Source organism: Propithecus coquereli, unplaced genomic scaffold (assembly GCF_000956105.1).
Source record: "Propithecus coquereli isolate 6110/MARCELLA unplaced genomic scaffold, Pcoq_1.0 Scaffold1, whole genome shotgun sequence".
NCBI lineage: Eukaryota > Metazoa > Chordata > Mammalia > Primates > Indriidae > Propithecus > Propithecus coquereli.
This window is the reverse complement of record NW_012133857.1, coordinates 7,560,359-7,578,316: the sequence shown is the minus strand read 5'-3', so window position 1 is coordinate 7,578,316 and position 17,958 is coordinate 7,560,359. Positions and strand designations below refer to the sequence as shown.

The following is a 17,958-nucleotide window of genomic DNA, read 5'->3' as shown; positions in this document are numbered from 1 at the left end:
AACATTTTCCCTTTTAATTACTTGTTAGAAATGCCACCTCTGTTAGGTTTTTGAAGCTTCTTGGGAGACTTGTGTCACCCCAATGGCTCTCTTTGTATTTTGTAGAGACAGACAGATTTTTAATTTTATGTAAATAATTATAGAATCAGAATTCAGAACTGCCCTTTCCCCCTCCCCGCAATGAGTACCAGTGGGTTTCGATTGTTAGGAGGTTTTTCTTCTGTCCAGATGGCCCGTCAGCCATCAGATCAATCCTGTTAGAATAAAACCAAGCCACAGCACTCCTGGGCTCCGAAAGAATCCCTCAATCCCTCAGTGCCACTGACCCTTGTCCTCACTCACAGAAATCAGAGCCCAAGACCTGGAAATAGCCTTGGAGGCCCTGCCTTCCCCACTTCCATCTTCCCTGTTGTGCTCCACCCCCATTTTGAAGATGGGGAAACTAAGGCAATGAGGTAGCTTGTCCAGGGTAGCTTGCCCAGTGTGCAGCACAACTGCCCAAAGCGTGTTTGCAGGACTTTCTGCTTGTTCTGAGGAGAGGGTCCTGGGTGGGTGTCCCCTGCCAGCTTCTAACCTGCTGGGGAGCAGGAGGGAGAGGGGAGGGCTGTCCGCTTGGACATTGGAGAGAGCAGGCACCTCCCCTCAGCTGTAAGAGGCTCTAACAATTTTTCACTTGGTCTTTTTTCCTCGTCTGTCATGCTCTGTTTTCTTCTTTGGTGAATTCAGATTCAAAGCGTCTCTAAAATCTGCCTTGTGTTACTTCTGAGGAAAATTCAGGATTTTGTTTTTTCTGAAAGAAAATGGATTTTCTTTCTGGTTCCTTCTGGTTCTGCATGGCCATCGTGGCTGCAGCTGGGCTCCTCACTGCCAGCTCTGAGCCTCTCCAGGAGGCAAGGGGTGGGAGAGAGCTTGCATTTTCAAGGTTGGAGGGAGGCTGGAAGGCAGTTAGAAAGCTGAATGGGGAGAGGGGAGCCCTGGGGAGCAGAGCTCCTGTGGGAAGGGGAGAAGCCACAGGCTGCCGTTCATTCATCAGCTCAGTCTTTCTGAAGAGGCAGAGCACCTGCGAGTGCTGGGCAGCTGCTCCGGTGGGAGTTGTGGCTGAGTCCTCGAGGGCCCACTGCCTGTGGGGACGGTTACAACACTGTGTGCTCATTACCCAGAGGAGGAGCAGGGATGGGACCTGAGGGAAAGAGCTCAGTTCTGAGACTCTGGGGGAGCCCCCGGGGAAGAACTCAGGAGGTTTTGTGAGGTACAGCATTTGGAATGTGGATGTTTGGGAGGAGAGTGGCTGATAACTTTTCATTAATTCACTGTCCTAAGGCCTGGAAGAGGAAACTAGGGAGGAAGACGCCTTTCTTGGAAAGGGAGGGAAGGAAATGAACTTTTACTGGGTACCTCTGTAGGCCAGGAGCAGCGGTAGGCACTTACATGGTCTCACTTAATCCTCAGAGTCATCCCAGGAAATGTGTTTGTCGTTACAACCCATTTGATGGGTGAGAAAACTACCATGGTGCCTCAAGTGGGAATTGAACCCTGTGTTTACGCCAAAACTTATTCTTTACGGTTCCTCTGCAGGAGAGAGGTTGTGGACAAGGTAAAGAAGGTCTTGCCACCTGGGACCGCCAAGACTGCGTGGTGATCCCCAGGCTCAGCAAGAGTGGACCGTGCAGTATTTGGGACATACTTACACTAAAAAATAATTTGTTATTTAGCTGAAATTTAAATTTCACTGGACATCCTGCATTTTATCTGACAACCCTAATTTAAGCTGAGTGCGGAAGGGAGTGAGAAATGCATCTTAGCTTTGAGAGATCAGAGGATTCCCAGGCCATATGGAAGAAAATAATGCAGGAGAGAAGCAAATTGGTGGCAGGATGTTGGATGGGGGATTCTGAGGTGCTGGAGGGGAATTGACCAATGTCAAGAGGGGGATATGTGGAATGATCTGTCAGGAAGGGGGCAGTGATGCGAATGTTGTACTACTCAGCCTGCACGATGGGTTCAAGACGCTTTCTGCTGGAGGTTGACATTTGTTCTAGTAGTTTATGTTGGTACAAAGATCCTGAGAAACATGCACAATTTTGAGCCTTCTCACAAGGAAGAGTGATTTTAGAAGTGAGCTTACTTGAGAAAGTGGCTTCAAAATCTGGGACAATTTGAGCAACAAAATAGATAATAATAGAAGTGGATTGCAACCTGGAGAATAAAATAAATATCTATGAGTCCTTATTGATATGAATACATAAATGAGGAGAAGGGAAAACTTTTGTTTTGTTAATAGAGATGAGGTCTCACTATGTTGCCCAGGCTGGTCTTGAACTCCTGGCCTCAGGTGATTCTCCTGCCTCAGTCTCCCGAGTAGCTGGGCCTATAGGTGCTGGGACTATAGGCCACTGCAGAAGGGAAAACTTTTGTACAGAAGATTCCATTGGTAAAATGCAAAACAAATTATGAAAATAGAGAGGTCACCATTTGGAAAGATCACTGTAATAATTGTTTCTGGCGAGAGTCATCAAGGGATGCTGCATAGTGGGTAAAAATATGATGAGGAACAGGATATTTACTTAATCTCAAAGTATTTCTTCCTAAAGTTCTTATTAATTACGAGGAGAAAAAGAGTAACTTTACAGTGGAGAAATCTGGCAGACACCACCCTAGCCAAGTGGTCAATGTTAACACCACCAGTAAAATGTCCTATTCCGTGTGCTGACACCGTGTACACCCTGATGTGCCGTGCTGAGGAGGGCACACCGTCACTTCTGGGGTGTTCCTGCCAGAAACACATGACCTTGGTCTGACCATGCAGAAACATTAGACAAATCCAGATTGAGGGACAGTATGCCAAATAATTGGCCAGTACTCTTGCAAAGGGTCAAGGTCATGAAAGACAAAGAAAGACTGAGGAACTGTCCCAGATTAAAGGAGACCAAGAGACTCGACAACTAAATGCAGTGGATTTAGTTCAAGGATTGGATCCTGCTCTAGGAAGAAAGGACATTTGTGGGACAATTGGCAAAATTTGAATAAGGTCTGTAGATTATTATTATTATTATATTTTTGAGACAGAGTCTTGCTCTGTCACCCCGGCTGGAGTGCTGTAGCGTCAGCCTAGCTCACAGCAACCTCAAACTCCTGGGCTTAAGCGATCTGGTACTACAGGCATGCGCCACCATGCCTGGCTAATTTTTTCTATATATTTTTAGTTGTCCGATTAATTTCTTTCTATTTTTAGTAGAGACGGGGTCTCGCTCTTGCTCAGGCTGGTCTCGAACTCCCGAGCTCAAACAATCCGCCCGCCTCGGCCTCCCAGAGTGCTAGGATTACAGGTGTGAGCCACTGCACCCGGCCTAGAATATGATTTTTAAAGGTTGTATTACTTAACTTTACCTCTGCGTTTGGGTATTTATATTATTTCCAGTTTTTCGCGTTTAAGTGTTTTAATAATATTTTGATGAGTACTCTTTTAAATAATATTTTGATGAGTACATTTTTTAAAATAATAAATTTATTGAGGTATAATTCACATACCATAAAGCTGTCCCTTGAAATTGTGCAATTCAGTGGTTTTTAGTATATTGACACAGTTGTGCAACTGTCACCACTCTCTAATTTTAGAATATTTTCATTACCCTCAAAAGAAACCCTGCACCCATGGGCAGTCCTTCCCTGCCCCTGATCCCCACATCCCTGGGCAGCCACTCACTGTCCCAGTGCACATCCCTTTTGGGGAGCATCTTTGCTTTTTTTACTTTATGAAAAATTCTGTTACAGTGTTTCCCCCTTGTCCACGAGGGATACGTTCCAAAACCTCAAGTGGATGCCTGAAACTGTGGATAGTACCGAACCTTCCCTACACTGTTTTTTCCTATATGTACCTAGCTATGCTAAAGTTTACTTTATAAATTAGGCACAGTGAGAGATGAACAATAACAATAATAAAACAGAACAATTATAACCATATATTATAATAAAAATTATGTGAATGTGGTCTCTTTCTCTCTCAAATTACCTTACTGTGCTATACCCACCTATTTTCGGACCATGGTTGGCTGCAGCTAACTGAGACCATGGAAGCACAACCACAGATAAGAGGGATTCCTGTGCTGGCCAATGGTGTGAACTTTGACAAGGGCTTTCGATACATTTTGCCAGACTGCCCTGCAGAAGGGTTGTCCTTGTGCTACTTCCACTGAGAGTGTCGGAGAGTGCCCTTTGCTTTACACTCCAGTGACACTGTTGTCATCATTATTTTCCTTCTTTGCCCATCGGTAAGTGACGAGTGGCATCGCCTCTTTGCATTTGACTCCTTGCAATGCAGAACATCTTTTCCAATGCTGATTGGCCATTCCTGCTTCAGATTGGAGTTGAGAAAGCTCAGTGGCCTCTGTGTGAAGAGACTGGAAGTGAAGAGCCTCATGAGGAAAGAGAGGAAGGCCAGGGAGGAGGCTGCAACCAGAGGCTGCGTGGCAGTGGTGCCCTGGCGCTGGCTGTAGGAGGGCTTAGTGTAGGAGTTGGGCTTACTCAGGGATGCCTGAATTCCTTGTTCCTCTGGAGAGTAGAGGTGGGAGTCACTGAGGCCAGGAAATAGTAGTGCCCTTGGACAAAAGTGCCCCTGCAGGTAGTCTGGGAAGGCGAGTTCAAGCTTACAGTGATTGGGAAATTGTGTTAGAAACTTCCTTTCCCACTGCAATGAAGTGAGGCCATCGTTGGTTTGGAGGCCATGTGTGTTTTAGTGGCAGCTTCAGAGTGAAGAAAGTAGACTGACGCAATGACCCCATAGCCCAGAATGACCTTAAATACTTCCTTTGTGGCTTGGTATAGCTTTACCCGTTGACTCAGGAACTGTAGTGTGCGTGAGAGAGGGCAGAGGGAGGGCAGCCCCAGGGTGCCAGGTAGGATGCAGCGTGTTGTGTTATAATATCTATATCTACGGTTGTCCTCCTGGGCTGCATGTTAGCATCAGCTGGGGGCTTTGGCTCTCCTCTTGGAGAAGGAACCGGTCTCTGGAGGCTGTGTTGGGCATCTGCACCTTGATTCTGCACAGCCAGACTTGAGAAATGGTGCTCTGATTTGCATATTAGTCAGGAGCCCAGCGCCAGCCACCCCCGGGGACTTTTCGTGAACTTACAGAATGGCTAGGGAGAGGACTGTTCCTGGGATCATCAGTCTAGCTCTACCCTACGGGCTTGGCCCCTCTTCCAGAATCTGTTGATGCCCAGAGCTGTCCAGTTCACAGGCTGTAACCTTTAGCTGAGAAAGAACCCACATGTGCTCCAGGCAGGTCTACCCCTTCTAGGGTGCCCACAGACCTTGACAGGAGCCCCGACCTTGCCTCAGCCCCCTTCCAGCACACAGTAGGTGGTTCATGGCTGTGTGACCCCACATGATGCCCAGTGGGGTGGTGGGGGCACAGCTCTGAGAGTCTCCCTTACCTAGACGGGAAGTGGTCACCGAACCAAGCCGAGGTGGAGGCGGGGCGCAGAGCCACACTAATTGGCAAGCCTGATGCAGCCTTTCTATTTAAAAACTTTTCATCCCAAGGAAAGACGCAGACTTGGTCATCCCCCTTGTTGGCTGTGGATTCAGTTGAAGGAGGGCCTCCAGGGTCCTCAGCCTGGCTGTGGCAGGAAGGAGGCAAGAGTTCTGTTCTAGCCAAATGTCTTGCTAAGGCTGCTTTGCTGTCCGCCTTGTTTGTAAATCCTGCCTTTGCTGAGGGAGTGGGGAAGATGCCATGGCCCTAACCCAAATTTGTTTTTTGGCTTTGGGTGTGCAGGAGACAATTTAACACCAATTGGGATAACTTATTTCACATGGAACACTGCCCAGGCCAGGCGGGGTGGGATCTGCAGTTGATCAGTTACGCTGTGTTACTGGTTTGCAAACGGTCTTCCTGGAACTGCTGCGGGGTGCTGGGACATTCTAGGCGGCAGAGTGGGCTCTGTCCCACCCTGAACCGTAGTGGGTTCCCTTTTGTTTATTATATATATTTGAGGTTCCACTGATGCTTTTTGAGAAAAGTTTCTACCCACTTGAACTGTTTGAAAACCACTGTTGTGCACAAGGGGGTGAGACCAGCCTGATTTATAGCTCACCAGTGCCATTCGTACGAGACCGAGTGGATGACGATGACCACGCAGTGATGGCAACAGTAATAACAAATAATTCCCTCGTGACTCAGAAAGCTCTTAGTAAGGCCTGTTACATTGCTTTGGCCTCTTAAAGGACGTTACGTTACAGTAAATCAGTGTTGGCAGTGTTTGTGCTCGGTACCCAGGTTTTCTTCGCTGTCACATGGAAGACAGTATGTAAAGGTCTGAACAACTGCCCAAGGCCCTGGCCTGCCCAACTGTAGCTTCCCAGATGACAGCCAGACAACATGGGAGGGGCAAACTGAGTGTAAGGTGGGGTTCCTGTCCTCCAGGAGGTTCTGCTTGGGAGTGGCCCCTGCAGACCTGGGCCACATCAGTCAGTGACAAACTTGGGGCCTCTCAGGGGGAAGCCTTGGTTCTCAAAACTCTGCAGCCCCTTGTAGCCCTGCCTGCTGCCCGAGTGCGCAGTGTCTCTTCTCTGGCCCCTTTGTCTCTAACACCACACTCACTCTCCGGTTCAGAACTTCACTTCCTGTCACCTGCAGGGCCCCAACGGTCATTGCTGACACATAAGCACCCCACAGTTGTGCACATGCCTCTGCCTTTCCTGTTTCTGTGCCTTCACTTACCTTTTTCCTGAACCTAGAACACTGACTCTGCTTTCGAATGCATTCGGAGCTTGTTTGGCACCTACTGTGTGCAGGGCACTTTGCTTGTCTTCCGTTTGTGGAGTGCTACAGTTTAAATATGTCCCCCAAAGTTCCTGTGTGTTGGAAACTTCATCTCCAATGCAACAGTGGTGAGAGGTGGGACCTTTAATTGGTGATTGGGTCTTGGGGGCTTCACCCTTATGAATAGATAGATGCCATTGTCTCAGGAGTGGGTTCCTGATAAAAGAATGTGTTTGGCCCCTTTCTGCAAGCTCTCTCTCTCTCTCCTTCTCCTCCCTCTTTCTCTCTCTCTCCTTCTCCTCCCTCTTTCTCTCTCTCTCTCTCCCTTGCCCTTTTATCTTCTGCAGTGGAATGACGTGGCAAGAAGGCTCTTGCCAGATGTGGCCCCTCGATCCTGGACTTCTCAGCCTCCAGAACTGTAAGAAATAAATCTCTATTTTTTTGTAAATTACCCAGTCGCATGTATTTTGTTACAGCAGCACAAAAGAGACTAAGCCATGGGAATACTAAAATATACAGCCAGTTTGGTTGATGTGAGGAGACGTATACTGCTAACCCTACCTGGCAGAAACCAGAAGCCACGGAAAAGAGGAGGGTGAAGGACTGAATAACCTTAGTGGATCGTTGCCTCCTGTTACACATCTTGCAAGACAGGAAGCTGTCCCTAGTCCTACCCTTTCCTGTGGGAAGATTGCGATCTTTAAAAGATCCCACATAGGCACTTTGGAAGGCAGTTTGGCAGCTTCTTACAAAACTAAACATACTCTTATGATCCAGCAGTCACACTCCTTGATATTGACCCAAATGAGTTGAAAACTATGTCCATACAGAAACCTGTGCATGGATGTTTATAGCATTTTTACCTGTAATTGCCAAAACTTGACAAGGTGAATGGATAGATAAACTGTGGTACATCCAGACAGTGGAATATTATTCAGCACTAAAAAGAAATGAGCTGTCAAGCCATGGAAGGACATGTAAGAACCTTAAATGCACACTACTAAGTGAAAGAAGCCAGTCTGAAAGGCTAGGCACTATATGACTGCAACTGTACGGCATTCCGGGAAAGGCAAAACCATGGAGAGATTAAAGAGATCAGGGGTGACCCGGGGTTTGTGGGGAGGCAGGGTTGAATAGGTGGAGCACAGAGGATTTTTAAGACACTGAAATTAGTCTGTATGATACTGTAATGGCAAATTCGTGTCTTCTATTTGTCCGTAGAATATTCACCCTAACATAAACTGTGGATTTCGGGTGGTGACGCGTCAATGACGGTTGCTCAGTGGTGCAGATGTGCCACTGTGGTGGGGGATGTGGATGGTGAGGGAGGCCGTGCATGTCTGCGGGCTGGGGTTATATGGGGACTCTGTGCTTTCTGCTCAGTTTTGCTGTGAACCTAAAACTGCTCTAAAAAATAAATTCATTTAAAAAATACCAGAAGGAAATACACCAAAGTGCTAAGTATCATGTTTAAAAAATAAACCCCAATCTAGTGACTACTGAGCTCCCCAAGCTCTTCAGGTGTCCCATGAAGCAGAGGCCCTGGGCACACAAACACCTTCTGGGGCCTTCATGCCCAGGACACCCAGGGTCACATATCTATGTGGGGAGGGGCGAGCTTGCAGTCAAGAAAGAGCTCTGCTTCTGCCTGTGGATTTGTGGATTTGCTGGTGCCCAAAAAACATGAAGACACAAAATTTTGGGGGTGAGCAGAGGCCCTCTGACCTTTCCTCCCCCTACCCCCTCAGCCCCTCTTACAAGTGCAGTGGGGTGGACTGGAAAGGCCACAGATGTGGAGTCAGACTGACTTTGGCATCTGCTTCCTCTTTGAACTTCAGATTCTTCATGTGTAAAATGATGGTGTTTTGTAGGATTGTTATTAAATGAAGAAACACATATAAATTGTCCAGCACAGTGCTTGTCACGTGTGATGTGTAATATAAATGCTCTTCTGAAGATGGAGCAACAGGGCCTGGGTTAACCTTCTGCCTGCAACAACCAAAAATAAAAGAATAAAAGAATAGACAAAATATATGAGCCAAAGATTTTCAGGACCCTGGATGTCGGGCAAAGAAGGACAGAGAATTCCTGAGAGACAGGAAGCAAACGAGGTGAGCCCGATGATTGCCCAGCTTACTGCTTGAGAGAACTTCCAGGCCTGGGCAGAGGGAGGGAGAAGACAGGCGGAGCCTGGGGAGACTGGGGCAGCTAGAGTGTGCAGGACTCTAGCAAAATCTTTGCATAGCAATATCTGATAAAGGGCTTGTATCCAGAATGTATAAGGAGTTCTCATAACTCAACAATAAGAAAAAAATGGGCAAAATATCTGAACAGACACTTCATTAAAGAAGATAAGGTTGGCGAATAAACATATGAAAAGATACTCACGCACAACATTAGTTACTAGAGAAATGCAAATTAAAACCACAATGAGATACTGTTTTAATATTATAACCTACTAGAAAGGGTAAAATTTAAAAGACTGTCCGTACCAAGTGTTGACAAGGATATGGAGAAATTGGAATGCTAATGAACTGCTGGTGGGAATGTAAAATGGTAGAACTTCTTTGGAAAAATTTGGCAGTTTCTTAAAAAGTTAGCCATAGGTTTACCTTAAGACCCAGTCCTTCCTCTCCTAGGTCTTTACGCCAGTGAACAGGCAGTATGTGTTCATGCAAACACTTGAATACACATGTTGACAGCAGCTTTATTTGTAACAGCCCCAAACTGGAAACAACTCATACATGCATGGTGAATGGATAAACAAACGGTAGTACATTCGTACAATGGAATACCACATGGTAGTACAAAGGGATAAACTCTTGATACATGGAACAACATGGGTGACTCTCAGAATCATTATGCTGAGTGAAAGGAACCACACAGAGAAGAGTACATACTCCAGATTCCCTTATATAAACTAGAAAGCGCAAGCTAACCTGTGATGACAGAAAGCAGATAGTGATTGGGGAGAGGACAGGGAGGTGGGGGTGTTGCAAAGGCATGAGGGCGGGTGGAATCTTTGGGGTGGTGGATGTATTCTCTGTCTTGACTGCGGTGATTTCACAGGTGTACACAAATGTAAAAACTTACCAAATTGCACCCTTTAAATACCTATAGTTTATGTCAGTTATACCTCATTACAGCTATTTTAGGAAAAGATCACTCTGGCAACAGTCTGGAGAACAGATTAAAGGGGCAGTAAGTCTAATTGCAAGGGGAAAAATGCCCATCCCTTCCTCTCTTCTCCTAAAAGTTTATTCCTTATTCCTCTCACTTCCCTCCTGGTTTTTGAATTTGGATTATTATACTAATGTGTGATGACATTTTGTTACTTTCCTCTGTTGGGCGTTTCCTTAAAATCCTGTGGCATGAGGGGCCACGGGAAAGCCCAGGGGGGCTAATTGCCTACTCTTCTTTTCCTTCTTGTGGAGCCCAGCCTCTCCTCAGCCTGGCCACTTAGTGCACTTACAGAGCAGGCTCCAGGTGAGACTGGCAGCTCACCGCCAGCCGTGGCCGAGTCTGGTTTCCACGAGGGCAGGGCCAGAGTGCAGTCACCTTGCTCCCCGTCCCGTTGCCAGCATCTGCAGAGAGCCTGCCTCTGAGGGATGGAGAAGTGTTTGGGGGTGAATAAGTAGTTTCCTGTTCATCAAAGGGCAGTCATAAGGTACTTAGCTACAGTGTCCCTGGCAGAGGGCAGGAGGAGCTGAGGTCGCCCGTCTACATGGGGGAGGCCTTGTGGTTGAGGTCCCAACAGAAAGTTGGCCTTGTGTGCGTGGGACACAGCAGAATGGGAGGTGGGCCAGGGTGGGCAGTTGGAGATCTGGGGCAGGCTGGTCTCGGGTCTGAATCCTGAGCGGGTAGTGTGTTGGGGCTGAGGAAGGAGCCCCTTCTCCTTATTGGGGGGCCTGTGTGTGTGGCAGGAATAGCCACGGCTGCCAGCCAGACAGGGATAACAGGACCTCTGAGTTAGAACCTGGGCTCAGATTCTCTCTCTCACACCTACCTGCCTGCTCTGCGACTTCAGCATGTCGTAGGACATTTCTAGAACATGGGTTTCAGATAGGAGATGGCAGCAGCTCCTTTAGCGGTTGAGAACTCTGAGCTCAGGGTCTGGCCCATGGTAGGCACATAACTTCCTGTTAGTAGAATATAAAATATGCTTTTTTCTCCCACCTTTTCTGTCCATGAAGTACTTTGCTATCCATTTACCACACACCGCAAGGAGAAGAGCTTTTCCTACCTGCTTGGCTTCTCATGGGAGTTTACTCACTGTGCGAACGACCGTCCCAACACAAGTGGCTTCCTTCCTTGCTTTGTCTCTTGCGCTCGGTGGTCAGCGTGGTGAGAAGGGACCTTCAGTAGCCTAAGGACTCAGCTGCAGGGATGGAGTGTGAGGGGGAGGCTGACAGCAGCAGGCCACAGGCCTCAGAGAGAGGAAACCAGAGGAGAGTGTAGCTGCACAGGGTGCAGACAGAGAGGAGGAAGGCCTGCCATGGAGAGATAAAGTGGCAGGAAGCCCAGGGGAGCCCGGGATGCTGTCAGAGCGTCCACTTGAAGCTGGTGGCCGTGCTGCCATTTGCTTTATTTGATCGCCCAAACCGTAACTCGGTGCGTCTGCTTCTCCAGCCTGGCCCGGCAGCATTGCCCTGGCGTGTGGGATTGATCTCGTCTGTCCCTTTCGGTGATCTGTCCTGCAGGCCGGTCTTCTTCATGCTTGTCCTGTGGATGGTGGATGGGGGTGGACACACCCCGCTAAACTGCTGCGCCCCCGTGCCCTTCTGCTCTTTGCCACTAGTGTTTCTACAGTGGGTTAAACAAATAATTCTACAGAGGCCACAGCCACCTACAGGGAGGAAGTGGTGTTGTGTTTCGAGGTGGTTTTGTGCCACGTTTGTGAACAGAATTGTATTTGTGAGTGAGCTGCTTTAATGTTACTTGCAGTCTGCTTTGAGTGTGCTTTGATTAATGCCTCACCTACTAGCTTTTGTTGCTTTTTGTAAAGGTTTAGAGTCAGGTCAACCAGGGCACTTGGGATGGGTGGTCTGGAAGTGGACCTCAGCATCATCAAACAGTGTAACTAACACCTTGCTGTTGCCTGGTACGTGACATTTTTCAGAAAGATTTTCCCCGTCATCACATTTAATTTATGCTATAGCCAATGCTCAGCAGACATCCATGTAATCCATTTCTCTGTGTTTATGGATGTCTGCTGAGGGCATACTAAGTACCCTTTGTCAGTGGCTGGGGGTGTTCAAAGATGAATAAGACCCTGAACCTCCGTAAAAGGTGCTCATAGGGGAGACAGATACATGCGCTCAAGATACAAGGCAGTGGGTGCCAGGGAAGAAGGAAGGAGGAAAAGGCTGCGCCGGAGCTACATAGAATGTGATTCTTCTCACACTTGTTTCCTTGAGCACTTGTAGAGCCCACAATTAAGATATGGCCCTACCCTGAAGGTGCTCACAGTTCACTAGGAGAGGCAGGCAAATGCCAAGGTAACCAGTAACCCCCACTGCGTGGTAGGTGCCATGTCCACTGGTGAGAACGCTGCCGCCATTGCTTCTACATCTACTGGATCCCAAATGCTCGAGGCTACACCCGGCCCACCCTGGTCCAGTGGCCACTGTCGCTGGCCCCCAGCAGCGGCTGTGAGCACCACTGGTTTCCGGAGTTAGGAGCTTGCTTACCTGAGCCTTAAAGATGAGTGGTAATGGCTGAACCCTGCTGTGCTCACACTTCACTGTTAGGTGGGCACCGACAGCTCCAAGAGTAAAGAAATGCAGTTTGTCCAGAACTGATGTATTTCCTGCCTTGAGAGTGGCCTAAGTTGTCTATAAAATCGTTAGACAGAAAGCAAAGCTGATGCCTTCGAATTAGGTGACGCTTTCAGTTTCATAGTGGTGGGGGCACACTATTGACTTTCCTGCTTACTAGGTAGAGAAATGCCAGCTGTCTAGTAATCTCATACAACACACACATGCACACACATGCACATACACACACGTGCATTTCATCACCATTAAAGAGAAGATGAATGGGAGGAGGCATGTAGGAACTTTCTGGGAGTGTTGGAGATATTATATATATTGATTTGGGTTTGCGTTATATAGGTCATTTATCAAAACTCATTGAATGGTAGACTTATAATTTGTGTTTCACTGTGATTTTTACCAGGAAAAAATTAGTAAGCAAATATATAATGAACTCTAGTTAATGATATGGACACTGAAGGGGTGAAGTAGACTGCTGTCTGGAACTTACTTTGAAATACATCAAAAATAAGATAGATTGTTAGATTAAGGGATGGATAGCAAAATGTTGACAATTGTAGAATTGGGCTGGTGGGTATAAGGGTGTTTTCTATATGGTCCTTTCAGCTTTTCTGCATGTTTGAAGATTTTTATAATATTGAAACAGAAGAGGAAATAGCCAATACCTCAGCTCTCTGAGCTTTCTATAAACGAATTCCCCAACAGTTTCCTGGCTGACACAGCACTGTTCCTACAGACTGTTTTCACTCTGCTTCCTAGTGTTGGTGAAGGGGCTTAGGGTCCTTTTGTAGTGTTTTCTCTTTGAATCTGTTGGTGTGGGAGGCATTTCACATAGGACGTGTTAGCTTGGACTTCCTTTGATGGTGATGCAGTTTATCAATTTGAAATATGAACTCTGAAACACAGTGCTTTCGACCCTGTAGGCAGAAGGCTGGGGATTTACAGCCTGAGAACAGCCTGACAGATTGCAACCAGAGTTTGAAAAGGCTGCCTGAGCTCCCACTGACCAAAGGATGAGAGCCGTTACCCTGCTGGGCACTGGGCTGGAACTCTTTATATTCGCGTGTGCGCATGCGTGTGTGTGTGTGTGTGTGTGTGTGTGTGTGTGTGTGTAAAATAGATTTTTCAAAAATTTTAACATCATACAGTATATTTAAACATATTTACTTTTTTGAGACTAGACTTTTTTCCAGCTATAAAGTAATGCCTTCTCTCTTGTAAAAAAGAAAAAAGTTTTTTTTTTAAAGAGCACAGAAAATGTAAAGAAGCAAAACAAGCTGTAATTTTACAACCTAAAGAAACACTCTACCTTGTGATATGTTCCTGCCTGAATCTTTTCTTTTTTATATTATGCATTATTTACATAACTGTGCTGTCTTTCATTTGGCTCTAATGGGGAGTTCTTTGATGGGAGACTCCAAGGCCGCCTCTGTGTGGACTGGCCCGGAGCCAGGGTTGCTGCTGTGAGGGTGCCGGGCTGGCCCAGACAGACAGACTTCCAGCTTATTCACAGAGCCCGGGCGAGATCCCGGGGTGAGATCCTGCGAGGCCTGGGACTTCTTAGAGAGCTCATTTCATGCTGAAGCAACTTCTTCTGAATGTTGTAACATTATCATCCTTATTGTTTATTTGCCTGTTTATTGAGCATTTCCCAAACGTGGGGCCCTGCACTAAGCACTTTTCATGTATTCTCTCACCCTATCAGGGGGCTACTGTTACCCCTACTTTATAGATAAAAAGCCTGACATCAGAGAGAGTTTAAATAATCTACCCCAGTCCCATAGCTATTGTAGTAAATTGTGGATTTATGGTTCTGGACCACATCTCCCAATTGGCACTTTGTAGTTGAGGCTGATGGACTGTTTAGAACTTTTGGTTTACAGAACAGCCTTTTTTACTGCTGCTCCTGGGAACATGCAGGGCAGGTGGAACTAACCTCTGTTTCCTAATTAAGAAACCAACGTTCAGAGGCCCTATCAGGTTAACCCAAACCACATGAGTGGTGAGTGGGTGGGGAGGCTCAGGGTTAGAACTTGGATCTTTTAATTTCTGGTTCATCAAGTCACCTTGAGAGCCAGAGAGCTGGCGAGGTGGAGGAAGGGTCGTGGAGAAAGCCAAGAGGAAGGCCTCGGGACGTGAGTGCACAGAAGTGTGGGAGTAGGGTGTACCAGGCAGGGCCCATCAGCAAAGGCTAAGAGCGGAGCCCCAGTGGGGCTTGTCTGGGGTCGGGGCTGGTGCTGCAAGGGCAGGGAAGAGCACTGGCTGCAGTCTGAAAACCCGGGGCTTGGGGCCTGATACTGTTTGGAAAAAGTGAGGATAGCAAATCCTCGTTGGTGGTTCTCACTGCAAATTAAAGGAAATAATTTAGTTTTAATTGCCTGACCTGCATGCTTGGCATATTATAGTCATGGTGCATTTTTTTTTTTTTTTGACTTTGTCTTATAAATAGTGGGAGCCTTTGGGATACCTCGGCTGACCATGCCAAGGTATTCTAAACATTAGCATGGCAATGTGGTGGACAGCATGGGGCGGGGTAAGCCGGGCCTGAAGTCCAGCCTGGCAGCAGTTTTCTGCAGCTGAGAGGACTGTTGTTGAAATGGTGATAGAGGGAGAGTGAGAGAAAGGTATTTCAAAGGAATACTCCACGGAAATTGGTGATGGGATGGTATCTCGCTTTGTTCATGGGCTTTTTAATGACTCAGTTTACACTGGTTCCCTCCTGACTCACTGGTGTGTTCTTGTCCTTGCAGGAGCCTGTGTGAAATGCAGCAAAGGCGTGTTTGGGGCCGGCCAGGCCTGCCAGGCCATGGGCAACCTCTACCACGACACGTGCTTCACCTGTGCAGCCTGCAGTAAGTGCGGGTGTGGGTGTGGGGGGTAAGGAACATGCAGACTGAGAAAGGGAGAGAGGGAACATCATCTTTCCTGGAGACACTTGGCCTGCGGCCCTCCATGGTCCCACAGAAAGGACAGTGTCTTTTAGAGCAGAGTTTCTTGTCACCAGCACAAGGCCAGTCAGGGTAAGGTGACTTATCACAAAGTACCAAAGAGTTCAGAGTGATCCCTGATAACATCAAGTTTGTAATGCATTGCAGAGGTCTCAGACGATTAGGGGAAGCTCTGGGATTTACCATGTCTGCCCTATCGTCAGATATCTCCCCCACTGTGGGGACCAGCCAACCAAAAGTGATTCATCAGTCAGTTACCCCAGTGTAAGGTGGGCCACTTTATAACTCTTTGACTCCCCCCAATCTTTGATTTGGAGGCTGCTGTATGAGCGCGAGGTGTGAGCGTGTGCACACCACACGTGCTGGTGCTCATTAGCACACACCTGTGGGCATCTCTCTACTCCGGTACATGGCATTTTGATTAAAGCAGCAAATCAGGAGACTGAATTGAATTGATGGCAACTGCTCCCAGTGGAAGATTCTAACACATTGTAGGATGTTTGCCAAGTCTGACCAAATCATGGATTGTGCTTGTTTACTGGTTTTTACCCAAGGTTAATTTTGAGGAGCATTTTTGGAAAATGTCCTGCTGATGTTCTCTAATTCTGTACCAAGGCTAACAGCTGTCAGTGAAAAGGAAATGTTATAACAAAGTCACAGAGTGTCAGGGACGGAGGAGTCTTTCTTACCATCTGGCCCAGTGGTTCTCAATCCTGGCTGCTCCTTAGAATCGCTTGGGGGGATTTAAAAAACCAGGGATGCCCAGCCCCACCCCCACCAGTGGAATCAGAAGCTGTAGGGGTGGAATTTCTAGAGTGGTACAAGTGTATTTTTTCAAAGCTGCTCAGGTACTTCCAGGGTGCGGTGCCAGGCTCCTCATTGCAGAAGCCTCCTTCGTGGAGGAGGAGGGGGAGGAGGAGGGGGAGGAGGAGAAAGAGGAATGTGCTCACAGCTGGTTCGCAGCACAGTCAGAGATCCTCTGATTCTCAATATGAAGTTAACCAGTGGACATGAACCTACGTCCTAACCTGCTGAGCCTTGATGGCCCAGGCGAATGCCTGAGTTCTGAATCTCACACTTCTGTCCTCACTGCGGTTTCCCTAAAACACATGCCTGAGAGCTTATGGTTTGTACATCAATCAGTATTTACCTTTGTAGAGAAAAATTGGGAAAGACTTTGAGATGGATCAAAAAGCCTAGTGAGTGTCCTCGGTGGAAATCTAGGAGTTGTATGGTTATCTGATTCTCTTGGTCTCTGGGCCTGTCTTTGTCTTTGAACTATGCTATGCTCTGTTACTTGTAGAATATTGATGGTAATGCACATGATTCTTGTCATAGCAGTGCAAACTGTGGCTGGTGGAGATGCAGTTGATTGTTGCCCTGTGAAGACTGACCAGTTTTGCATCTGTTGAGCAAATTTATTTGAGCATTCCTGATGGCCTGTATACATATGGGTCTTTGCATTTTCCCAGTTCTAACATCTTATTGGTTTCCTCATTAATTAATGAGTTAATTCAGATTTTTGACATGTGCTTTGTTTTATCTGTATGAGAATTGTGATCAGACCCTCTTTTAAAATTTATCTTTGACTTTGACTCTTGTAACTGTTTCTCAATATTGGCTCTATTTTCCAGGAAAAAGAAGTAAATATTAAGTAGAGGCTGTTTTTCACCTCAAGCAATTACTATTTGAATTAGGGAAGCTGTTTTGGGGAGGGGGGAGCCTATTGATGAATGTCTTAGTCTCTTTGGGCTGCTATAACAAAGTACCATCGAATGGGTGGTTTAAACAACACAAATTTATTTCTCAGTTCTGGAGGCTGGAAGTTCAGGATCAGGGTGCTGGCAGATTTAGTGTCTGGTGAGGGTTGGTTCATAGATGGCTGTCTTCTCTCTGTGTCCTTACATGGTGGAAGGGAGCTCTCCGGAGTCTCTTTTATAAGGGTATGAATCCCATTCATGAGGGCTCTGCCGTCCTGACCTAATCATCTCCCAAAGGCCTCACCTCCAAATAGCATCACCTTGGAGGTTAGGATTTCAACATATGAATTTTAGGGAGACATAAACATTCAATCCATTGTAGATGAGTCAGTTGGTTCCACCTGCATCTGCTTGAATAGCTGTCTATTCCTTAATGGGATGAGTTTATCTTGCTTCAAATTGTGACAAGCGTAGACACTTAAGGAAGAGCTGGTTTGGGTTTTTGCTTGATCCAGCGTTTAAGGCCTTTGTGGTCTGATCACTGTCGTACCACTTCCTTCTTCCTATCGCAGTCAGATTTCTCTTTTCCACTTCCATGCCTCTGATCACACCAGAATCCTGGAATCTCCTCTCCCCACACACTTGATACGTTTAAATTCTGTCCAGCCTAAGACCCACTCATATACCTCCTTTTCCAGGAAGCCTTCCCTGTCCCCCTAGCAGGAAGAAAACTTTTCTCCCAAATTTGGCATACTCTGCTCTCTTGTTGGTGTTAC

The 17,958-nt window shown here is 46.9% G+C and overlaps 1 protein-coding gene across 1 annotated transcript in view; it reads left to right on the top strand.

Annotated features, from left to right (window-relative positions):
- The window catches only part of LIMD1 (LIM domains containing 1), a 75,387-nt gene that overhangs the window by 24,893 nt on the left and 32,536 nt on the right, over nucleotides 1-17,958 (top strand). Inside the window, exon 2 of the mRNA XM_012639111.1 lies at nucleotides 15,285-15,386. Coding sequence (XP_012494565.1) covers nucleotides 15,285-15,386 — 102 coding nt within the window. The remainder of the gene's footprint in view (nucleotides 1-15,284; nucleotides 15,387-17,958) is intronic.